The sequence below is a fragment of the Eublepharis macularius genome, chromosome 1 (genome assembly GCF_028583425.1).
Source record: "Eublepharis macularius isolate TG4126 chromosome 1, MPM_Emac_v1.0, whole genome shotgun sequence".
NCBI lineage: Eukaryota > Metazoa > Chordata > Lepidosauria > Squamata > Eublepharidae > Eublepharis > Eublepharis macularius.
The window spans coordinates 60,837,043-60,849,054 of record NC_072790.1 but is presented as its reverse complement, the minus strand read 5'-3'; the positions used below and the strand labels follow the sequence as shown (position 1 = coordinate 60,849,054).

Sequence of the window (12,012 nt, the reverse complement as noted above, 5' to 3'; positions counted from 1 at the left end):
GGTTCGTAAGGGAGGAGGTGGTCCTTCAGGAATACTGGTCCCAAACCATATAGGGCTTTAAAGCTGAGCACCTTGAATTGTGCCTGCAAACAAAATGGGAGCCTGTGTAGATGGGCTAAGAACGGAATGATATGGTTCCCACAACCCACTCCAATCAACATCCTGGATGCTGCATTCTGCAACCATTGAATTTTCCAAATATCCCCTAGAGCAGTTAGAAAGACTTATGGATCTGCCTGGTTGCAAGGATGGATCATTTTAACAGATAGCCCACTCCTGTGGAGTCTTGATGTAAGTTTAACTCTAGCAAATAGTGATCTGTTCATGGCAAAGGGGCCATCATGAATTTCTCAACCCTCAAATCACATTTATTGCACCCAGGACAAAATACTGGCATAAGAACATGGAGGCATTCTGAAACCATTTGGGCTGTCCTTTATTTTTTAACAGCAACTCCCCACAGCTGCTGTGTGGCTGCTGGGAACTCGGGTTGGGTCTGGGTTTAAAAACCTGTGCATCTAGAGAGACCCTGCGCAATGTGCAGGATCGATCATGGTTATCACGGAGGCCATAGAATCTTAAGATGCTCCTAAAAAGGCAGCATTAGCATGAATGTTGAAGTCTCTCAGGACAACCAGCCTTGTGGTCTTCAACGCTCCCCTTAAGATGACCTCTCTCAACTCAGGCAAGGAGACTGTTAGGCAGTGAGATAAGTGGTACACCAACAGAATCTCAGTTCCGTCTCTCAATCTCAATGTTAGATACACAGCCTTAAACCTGGAAGTGTCCTGGATGGGCAACACCAAATCCTCATCCACCAGACCTTTGCTGATGTATCACCAAATACCCCAGGGGACCCAGCTGGGAAAAGTTAACCTCTTCCCCCCTCCCTAGCCAATATAGTGATACATCTATTATTATATCCTGGATCTCATCCTATATCTCATCCATGATTAAATACTGGGTGGCTGTTGTTTTTCCTGTGACTGACCTAGCATTTAGCAGCCGAATTTTATAGCCTGACAGGTTGTTTATATAGTTACCAATATCATTTCAGCTGGAAGAGCCAGAAAAGCCAACAGTATGCAGATGCCTGTTGCCCCTTCCCCTTACCTGGCCTGTTATCTCTTATCATATCTCCCTCTACCCCACACACCAGATATTGTGGCACAATTTTTTAAACAACTAAGTCATGTGACACATTCAGATATATGATTTATAATAAAAAGTACCACCATTTCGTTTGAAATCTAAAGGACATAGTTCGCCAGGAAGTTGTCCCACACACTTTAAATGAATAGGAATTGTCTGAAAACGTACTTTATTTTAATTTATGTTAATTACCATCTGCCTTTCTCACTGAGACTCCAGGCAGATTATACAGTGTAAGTCAATAGAACCAACAGGTGGGTCATTCAAGAATCAATACAATAGGGAATAGGTTGCAGAAATTTTAAAGCAAGCAGAAATCCAAAACAGAGCTGAAACAAAACAAAAGCTATTTGTCATATTAAATGACACAGAAACTACCCAGTAGGAGCAAACTTATAGCAATACACAGTACCCAGTAGTATAGTCTACAGTCCCTCCCTATCCCTTCAACCGAAGCATTTCTCTAAATTATTTCCTTACGACACAGCCCTATTACCTGTGTAAAAAAGCATTCTAGTGTGGCTTGCCACACGATGTCCTGCTCAAAGAGTTAGGATATACAAAAGAGGCTTTAATTAAAGAAGTCAGTGTAGGCTTTGAATCTTTTCGTGTACATTTGTTTGGCTCTGTGGAGTGTATAAATTAGCACTAATCCAAAGTATCATAATCTGTATGTCAGGGAATATTTGAGGGGTTGTGGAATATGTAATGCGCCTCTATCCCCCAGTGTGTTTGTCCTTTGTAACTTTTTGAAAAAAATTACCTCTACAAAAGAAGTGATGCTGAATCACAGTGCTGGATCACAGACAGTGCTGTCCAGTTGTTTAGGCACTATGTGGACATTTCAGCATCTCACATGCGCAGCGTCTCACAGTGCAATGCAAAAAGCCAGGGAAAACTGCTTGGTTGCAAGGCAGCTTCAAAACAGTAGGAGGGATTGTGACTGAGCAATGCATGGGTGACCTCCCTTTTCTTACTATGAAGAGAGAACTTCACCCATCTCTATGTGCTCCAGGAATCAACAGAAGGAAAGATTCATGTTCACAGTATGTAAATGTAAATGATCTCATGAAGATTCAGCTTAATCCTAATATAAATACTAATAAAGAGATAACAACATATGCAAGTCTCATTGGCCAAAGGCAAAATTTTTGTGTATCTGAGTCGATCAAACATGTTCTGTAACTCCAGGTTTGCAGAGGAAATGACTTAAATAGCTGTGATGTTTTCTTAAGTGTACATTCAGTGAAAGTGTATGCTGCATTTCTATATAAAATGCATATAAATTTCATCTGCTAGTTTATTATCATCTGCTCATTTCCTGGTATTCCATTACTCTACTTGAAATGTATTTGTTGTAAGTGAAATCAGATAAGCAAAACTAAGAGATGTATATTTACTGCACAAATAAATACATGATTTCATTGGCAGAGGTGTATTTATTTTGTACATTTTACTTTAACAACATCTGTTTTCTTTCTTTAACAGTGCTACCTAGCCATACCTGTGGCAACCCGGGGGAAATACCTAAGGGAGTTCTTGATGGCACGAGATTCAATATTGGAGACAAAATTCGATACAGCTGCATCTCAGGCTATATCCTGGAAGGTCATGCTATGTTGACGTGTATCATGAGTCCTGGAAATGGAGCATCATGGGATTTTCCAGTTCCATTTTGCAGAGGTATGAGTCCCAAATTGGATAAAGCTATGATTACACTTTGACAATGTGTAATATAGACTTAGAATCATAAAATGAATGTTCAAAACCTATTTAAAGTCTGTTAGTAAGAGCCAGAATTATTACATGTACTTGAGATATGTATCCCCTGGCAACTAAGAATTGCCATATCTAAGCTGAGACTCGTGCTAGGATGTTCCTTGTAGAACAACACAAGACTAGGAATGCTGTCTAGGCTTTAAAATTTTTTGGATGTATTCATAGAATGGATGTCACAATAAGACACAATGAGAGTATGTATGTAACCTGATATGATTCAAAATACAAACTTGAAAAAATACAAATTAATTTATTCAGAGAATACAAATATGACAATCTATTATGAACTTTAGATAGTTAATGGTGTCGCTCTGCAGGGGCCGGGCAAGCGGGGGGTGGGGAAGAGGCAGCCACACTCTGGGCGCCCTGTCTGCTGACCTCTTCGCCCAGCCCCTGCCCAAAGCCGCACTAGCAGCTAGCAGTGGCCAGGCACCCTGTCTGCTGTGCAGGAGAGGGGCCCCGAACCCCCCCACACACACATCCAGAGGAGGGGAAGGAGGGTTCCCGGCAAGAGCTCGACACTGGCACTCCCCTCCCTGCTGCTCTGTAAATGTTAAACTTAAAGCTGCAAGGACGCCTACACTTCCTACACTTCCCATCAAACCTTGAGGTGAGCAGACGCATGTTGGACTCAAGTAACTCGTCTCGTTTGGTTTGACTCACAGACTTGTGGGTTGAGTAAATGGTCACAGCATTATTGATTTTACATCACTCATAATGTAGTTTATCGTAATCAATCAGTCTCTTAAATGTGGATAACTGTGGTTGGGTTTAGGTCAGAGAATTTCTCTTTCCACAGAAGCAACTTTTACACAGGGAAGTGTAGTTTTTCTAACTCATTGCAGCCATGGTCCAACTGCCTTTCACGTTCACTCCCTTTCCAGTGCTTTGACTTCAGGGTGCAGTGAAACAGACAGGCATCAAGTTGGTGCCATCCCAAGTTCTTGATGAGTCTAATAATCCTGAGAAGCTTCACTTTTCAAGTGATGTCTCAAGGGTGTTTGCCAAGGTCTTTTGTTTCATCATCAATATCTTACAATATTCTCTTTATAGTATGACTTATTTCCTTGAGTTTTTTTCTCCAAATCTTGTAGTATGGCTTTGACATCACTCTTCCCCTGTAGATCTGAGCCAATCTGGGTAATAGAGCTAAGAATTCTGACTGGGCCCTGAAGTGACTGGCTAATCCCTACTGCAAGCTGGATAGAGAAGGGTGGATATGGGGCCAGTCAGAAAAAGTTATAAATATATACATAAACAAGATCCTACTACAATATTCGCTTCAGACCCTTCATGCATGTTCTTTTAAAAACCCAGACAGTTGTAGCAAAAAAAACATTTAAAATTCTTAGGATATGCTGCCAAGATATTAACTATCAAATAAGATCATAAGAAAAGACATTATTTTGTCTTTTATATGCTAGTCATGAATTTTCTGAGTTACCACAGCAAATTTAGCAGTCCTTGATATAATAAACAAACCATTGCTAGTAAGGGGAATGCATATTTGATCTAATTGGCCTATTAATGAAGAATTGCAGGTGAGTGCTAAGTTGGGGAGGAGAGCAGGGAGGGAACACAACGACAATGGGTGACTTCAGCTTCCCCGATGTGTGCTGGGAGACAGGCTCAGCAAAGCGTCATGAATCACGCAATTTCCTGACCTGCCTGGCCGATAACTTCCTTTTTCAAAAGGTGGAGGAAGCTACTAGGGGTTCGGCCATACTAGACTTGATATTAACCAACAGGGAAGAATTGGTAGATGAGATGAAGGTGGTGGGGACCTTAGGGCGAAGTGACCATGTCCTTCTTGAATTCCAGTTGCTGTGGGGAGCCAAGGAACTTCATAGCCAGACTTGTAGGTTAGATTTTCGTAGGGCCAACTTCGATGAACTCAAAGGCTTGATGAGAGTCATTCCGTGGGGAGTGTGCTGGAAGGGAAAGGAGCGAGTGAAGGGTGGGCCATTCTCAAACACGAGCTTTTGCAAGCTCAAGCCCTCACTATCCCAGCAAGACGGAAACATGGTAAGGGCTCCAAGAAACCGATGTGGATGCACAGAGAGCTCCAGAATAAGCTAAGGAAGAAAAAGGAAATCTTCAGGAAATGGAGAGAAGGACAGACCTCTAAAGAGGAGTATATGAGGGTTACTAGGTACTGCAGATCAGCCATCAGTGAGGCCAAAGCTCAGTACGAGCTGGGTCTGGCCAGGAGGGCTCGCTACAATAAGAAAAACTTCTACAGATATGTGAGAAGCAAACGCAAGGTAAAAGAGGCAATTGGGCCGCTGTTGGGAGTAGATGGAGAAACTCTGATGCAGGACAGAGAAAAAGCAGACAGGCTTAATGACTTTTTTGCCTCTGTTTTCTCCCTGAAGAACTCAGGCACATCTAGAGATATAGAAAATGTGGCAGGACACCTGAGTGGCTAATTGACATTGACAGAGAGGTAGTGGAAAGGCATCTGGCTACACTGGATGAATACAAATCCCCTGGGCCGGATGGGGTGCACCCAAGAGTGCTGAAAGAACTTTCCAGAGAACTTGCAGAACCCCTGTCCATCATCTTCAAGGCCTCCTGGAGGACTGGGGATGTGCCACAAGATTGGAGAAGAGCAAATGTTATCCCAATCTTTAAGAAAGGGAGGAAGGATGACCCGGGAAACTACAGGCCGGTCAGTTACTAAAGGTTTTCTATGTATTTATTTTACTAGGCATTACCTCTGTGCCTGGCTAAGGAAATAGATCCAGAGGGGTTAGCCGTGTTAGTCTGCAGTCACAAAATAGCAAAGAGTCCGGTAGCACTTCCAAGACATCTGTCTGACGAAGAGAACTGTGGTTCTCAGAAGCTTATGCTACAATAAAGTTGTTAGATCTTAAAGGCGTCCCTGGACTCCTCACCAGTACATTAAGGAAAGCAGAACCAGTTGGAACAGAGCCAAGGAAGAACAGGGGAAGAAGGCCTCAATCCAGAAGGTGACTTACTTCTCCCCCTACGAGCCTAGGGATTCTCCCCTCACCAAATGGCGACCTGGTGGATACAGCCAGTCATAAAAGTTACCAAGGTTTTCCACACCACAATTCTACTAGGCATTATCTCCATGTTCCATTAATAAAAGTGGATCAATTTGGAACAGAGCCAAGGAAGCAGGCCTCCTTCCAGAGAGCAACTTAACTTCTCCCCTCCACGAGCCTAGGGATCCTCCAATCACAAAATGGTGGATAGAGCCAATCATAAAATGGTGGCTTGCTCCAAATTATGTGCTTCACAAGTCTGCAATACCATGGGAGGTCTGAACTTGGCTCAAGCCCCCCCCCCTTTTTTAATCAATATATTTAATTTGTTCCGAACTGGTACATGGGGTTGCCAGCTTTGGGTCGGGAAATTCCTGGAGATTTCTTTGGGGGGGGCATGAAGCCTGGAAAGGTGAGAGTTTTTTGGGGGGGAGAGGAACATCAGCAGAGTATAGTGCCCTAGAATCCACTCTCTAAAGCAGCAATTCACACCAGGGACGCCCTGTTGTCTGGACCCAGTTGTAATTCCAGGAGCTCTCCAGCAGCCACCTGGAGGTTGGCAACCCTACTGTTACAGGACTGAAGCACCCACTCAGGCCCACTGGAACCCATGCCACCACAGCAGCCCCCGCTGCCACGGTTCCCCAGGTGTGACACGGGCACAGGGCCCCTGCCCAAAGGAGGCCATGGCATAGCCTGTGCAGCCCTGCCTGGCCTCCACTCCCCATGCTTACCACTGGGGCCTGCGCGCAGTCGCAGCACCTGATCCCACCTGTTTCTTTTGCTGGTGCCGGTTGCCATGCCCTTTGCTGGCTATGAGGCCAATGCGGTCCCACGTGTCCCTGTCTCTGCAGGCTTGCCGCCGCCTTCCCCACTGCTGCTGCTGTTGATGCTGCACAGTGGCCTACGCAGCCCACATGCTGCCACCCTTTATGCAGCCTCGCTGCAGTGGCCCTGTGTGGCCCATCTCTGTGCTTGGCCACAGCTGCTCACCGCCGCTGCCGCGGTCCTCCTCCATACTGCCGGTGTGGCCTGCGAGGCCCGTTTGCTGCTGGCATGGCCTGTGAGGCCTGCTTGCTGCCAGCGCGGCGTGCGAGGTCCGCTCACCACCATCTCAGCATGCGAGGCCCGCTTGCTGGAGCCGGAGCCTCCCACAGCCTGTAGCTGCCGCTGATTCCTCGTATGGCCCTCAGGCCAGCACTGGCACCTCGAGCGGCCCGCTGACCACTGACGTGGCCTGCGGCCTGCTTGGCCATTCGTGCACAGCCCGCATGCCTCCCTTCCTCTTGGTCCAGGTGTGTCTTTCCTTGCTGCTGCCGTAGGCCAAGTGCTGAGGGGCAGGAACCAGCCTTGCAGACCAGGGGCCTGCACCAGATGTGCCTGGGTGTGCCCCTGGCCCCTGGCCATTCTCCCACCCCACCACAAAAATAACAGTCGCCATGCCATCTCCCCGCCTACCTCCCCTGCATCCCCAGCAATCTGTCCCCTAGGTGAGTCTGGGAGCCATCGTTTATAAAATGCTCACGTCCCTAGGATGGCTATATAAAGACCAGCTTACATAGTGTGTGACATCCACTTCCCTATCAGGTCCACAGATATATAAAGTCTTTGATCAGTGGAGGTGGTGATGTATTTATTTTTTCTTAAAACATATGGTTGCAAAAGAATGTTTCAGAAAAGGAACACTAAGAGCTATTGAATATTTCTCAAAACTGAATTTTGTCTTATATGAGAGATATATTTGAGAACAACATGGTGGTTAAGGTTGCCAGGTCAAGTTGGGAAATTCATGGAGATTTTTTTTTGGGGGGGGGGGTACCTGGAGAGGGAGAAGTTTGGGGTGGGGAGGGAACTCAATGGGGTATAATGCCATAGAATCCTCCTTCCAAAGCAGCCATTTTCTCCAGGGGAACTGATCTCTGAGGCCTGGAGATCAGTTGTAATTCCAGGAGATCTCCAGCCATCATCTGTAGGTTGGCAAGCCTAATGATGGTACCTTTGTTTATATAAACGTTGCTTTTTAGAAGAAAGCAACAGCTTTCTAGGCCCACTGACTTCAGTGGATTTATTATCTATTTATTTATTTAGAAAATTTCTATGCCACTTCTCGAGTAACCTGCCCAAGACACCTTACAAAATAAAAATAATCAGAACAAAATATAACAGTATATTACAATATATCAATTAAATTCCAGCATTAAAAACCATCCCAGGATAAAAAGTTAGAACATAAAAAACAGATTGTTGACTGCTTAAGAGCAACCCTTTAATTTAAAGCCTGAATGTACGAAAACATTTTAGCCTGTTCCCTAAAAGAAAGCACTGTATATGTCAGGCGAGACTCAAGAGGAAGAGCATTCCATAAACGAAGTGTTGCTACTGAAAAAAGTCCTGTTTCTGGTTTCCACCTGCCTCACCTATGAAGGTGGGTAGATCAAGATGAGTAGCTGTGTCTGTTTGCAGCAGTAGAAAAGAGCAAGAGTCCAGTAGCACCTATAAGACTAACAAAATTTGTGGTAGAGTATGGGCTTTCGTGAGCCACAGCTCACTTCTTCAGATACATATGAAGGTGGGGTTACAGAGAGCAGGGCTTGTGAAGTAAATCTCAGTTGATGGGCTAGACAATATGAGAGAAGGCAGTTATGGACCCAAGGGTGTAACTCTTCCTAGGATAGCCCTGTAGGTTGCAGTTCTTGGAAATACTTGAGTGGGGGCATTTAGAATGATAGAAATTAACAAACTTAATTAAGCAGTATGGTAATATATTTCAACTCCTTTGATTTTTAATTTCTCCCTTAAAATAAAAGATTTAAAGATGTGCTCTATGACATTTCTGTAGCCACAAATTATACACCAAATGGTGAGATTACTTTGTTTGCAGATGCCCTTTCAAAATTCAGAAAATCTCAGCATGGATTTCAACACTTGCACATTCCAGAATGGTTTGCTTGAGTCCTAGGTTTTATGCAAAGTTCCCTCACATCAAAGGTTAGGCTTTTGGGTGTCCATGAAAACTGATCTGTCATTTTTTACAATTTGTCTATAATTGGTAGTGTGTACCTTTTTTTTAGGAATAGGTAGGATAATTTTTAAAGTCCATTCCTTTAAGGATCTGGGGAGTGTGGGATAGAAGTCAAATAATAATAACAATAATAATAATAGGGATTGGGAAGGGGGATTTCTGGGGCAGGACTGGGAGTTTAGAAGAGGAGTAACATTTCTCCAAGAGTATCAGATTATATGCCATTTAGCAGAGGCTTTGAGTGATGCCTATTAAGCATTGTCCAGCCAAAATTAGACATGTCTGCAGTGTGATCCTAAGTATGTTTACTCATAGATAAGTCAGTGACATTTGCTCTATTTATGTTTGAGATTATAGCCTTATGTTCAATTGTTTGCAACTTAATCAACTTAAAAGTAATTAGTGATTTGGTATAGTATGAAGCTTATATTTTAGCTTTAGTAACATTTATAATATACTGAAATTTGCAAAAATTGCACAGTGTATGCAGAATTCCCTTTTCTGCTAATTTTGCTGATTCTTACAAATAAGGATAATTTTGCTGATACTTAGGAATGACTGATTTTGCAATTATTTTGCTTAATACTTTTAAAAGTAGTAGTTTCTGCTGGTAAGTAATTATAAATGTGTTTGCTTAACAAATTAGAATTTCCAGTGAAATAACTGAACAGAAGTCCAGAGCGCTGTAAACACTAAGAAAATATATTCCAGCCTAAGCTTTCAGCCCTCACTTTGTCAGATGCAAGAAAATAGCATTATTCAAATTGTAAAAAAAATGTTAAGAATTGCCATGTTCAGTGTAGTTATCTGTTACAATTCTGAAGTGTGATTTGATGGCCAAAGCTGAGATACATTTTTTTTCCAGTTACAGATTGACATTTCATCAGTTCTGTTCACAATAGGCATGAACAATATATCTGTGTTTTTTTAATAAAGATGTGTAGACCATTGGTTGATAGGGAAATGCTCCTGTTTCTGATACTTCTCCCCCCCCCCAGTAGTCTAAGGTAGTGTGTGAGCAGGGTTAAAAGGTCCCCTTACCGTAATCCCAGGGGACTGGGGGTGTTGGGCAGGAGGGGGACACCAGCTGTTCTTCCATGTGTGTATCCTTTGTGTGTCCACTCTCCGCAGGGCTTGAAATGACATCAATTCTCATTCAAACCTGAAGCAACAATGTCTCAGAGGGGGAGATTCTTTAGGGAGGGCTAGCAACCCTGTATGTGATTTGTTTCCAGATTTTTCCTTTCTATTTTTTCTACAAGAGAACAGTATGGAAGAGAAGATGAGTTCTAAGGCTGTTTATTAAATCATATCTGTGCTATCATGTTAAATATGTGTAAACCTTGTTCACACAACATGGCAACCGCACATGTTTGGAGGATCACAGGTACTGCACACTTCTGGTATGTGTCATTGGTGCCCACTATGCATGATTGTATCATCTGGGAAGGACTTACCTTAGCTTCCATTTCAATGTTCACTTTACTGATGGAACCTGAATTAATTAATCTGACAAGATTTTGCTCTCCCTCCAATTTACTGTAATGGCTGATTTGATAAATTCCTCACTTCTCTGCCTGCAGTCCAGCATTTGGGACCTGTGAGGTTTCACCCAGTCATTCTCCTTATTTTCTTGAATGAAGGACTTCAGTTTCCCTTTCCTGTCCCAAGGCCCTTCCATAAAGCTTTTCCCCATTTTATCCCGAATCATTCCTTTCTTTGGCTCTGGAGGGCTGCTTCAGCCATGTGGCCTTATGCACATGCAGTGCCTGTACAGGTCAAGTAATGCACATTTAAATGACTCAAATATATGATTTGTTGAACAGCCTTACAGCTAGCCTTAGAGCTTCAGGAAAAGTGTCTGAAGCAGGAGTACCACCATATCTGAAATACGCTGTTTTCAGCCCCCTTGCTTTTTTGTTTTTGTTTACTAGCACAGCTTTTGTATCTTTCCCTTTGCAGTCCCTGGCTAGTTGAATTAATTTGTGAAATTAATCTCCTCCAACACTTGTGTCCGTTCCTGCCCTAGCTGTGGGTTGGGTTTTTTTAAGGGTTTCTTTATATATTTATATTGTGGACCTCTGTAACTTGAATCGATGCGTAGAAGAGGGGGGTGGGGTGGAATCATAAGATATTTTTATTATTATTATTATATTTGATTTATACCCAACCCTCCCAACAGATGGGCTCAGGGATACAGTTTTCCATCACAACAATCATGGAAATTAGATGAACTTGGGCACACGGTAATGATATTTTTGAAAATAATAATACCCCCCCCCAAAATCTCATGACGCCTTTAAGAACAGATTTAAGGGGAGGGGGTGGCTTCCATATGCTAGAGCTTGCTTCATCAGATACATGAAGTGTGACCTCAGTTGGAAAATTGTCTTGCACTTGGTTGAATGGTCTCCTCAGGGAATTGGTTACTTGGCTGGCTGGCCTTCAATGGAGCTTGGATGAAGTGAACTGGTTGAACCAGTACCGAAGCTTTGCTAGGCCTCAGCCTAAATAGGCTGAAGGGTGATCTGGCTCAGCGGCATCTGCCAGCAGGTATTGAGGCTGAGGTGTTAGCAGTCAGACCTGCCTTCACATTAATGGAAGGCTTATGAATATGACAATGTCATAAGCCCCTCTCTTGTCTTTTAAATCCAAAAACACTGCCTAGCAAGGCAGGAAATGGCTGCTAGATCCTGGCTGGGAACTGGAAAATGACTAGCATGTGAGTCACCGAGCAAGACCAGCTTTCAGCCCCCACACCCCAGAGATGTGCAAAGCTCCTAAGAAAATAGGGTGTTCCAGGAGTTTTATCTTCCTAAAACACCCTGCTAATCTTCTCCGTATCCACTCTCCCATTCTAGGTTATTCAAGGTTATGATAGCCTCACCCACTAAGCCATCACAGGCCATCAGTCATCACTGATAACTTTAGTTTTGCCCAGAAAGGCTTAATCAATCCTTCCCAGTTTTATTGTCTCACCTAGGAGACAGCTTCCCAGTTCTTTGTCTCACCCCAGAGACAGTTATTAAGGTATTGGTTTTGAGCAGA

The 12,012-nt window shown here is 43.5% G+C and overlaps 1 protein-coding gene across 1 annotated transcript in view; it reads left to right on the top strand.

Moving 5' to 3' along the window:
- Positions 1-12,012, top strand: part of CSMD1 (CUB and Sushi multiple domains 1) — a 1,321,894-nt gene that overhangs the window by 491,967 nt on the left and 817,915 nt on the right. The window contains exon 4 of the mRNA XM_054971211.1: positions 2,641-2,835. Coding sequence (XP_054827186.1) covers positions 2,641-2,835 — 195 coding nt within the window. The remainder of the gene's footprint in view (positions 1-2,640; positions 2,836-12,012) is intronic.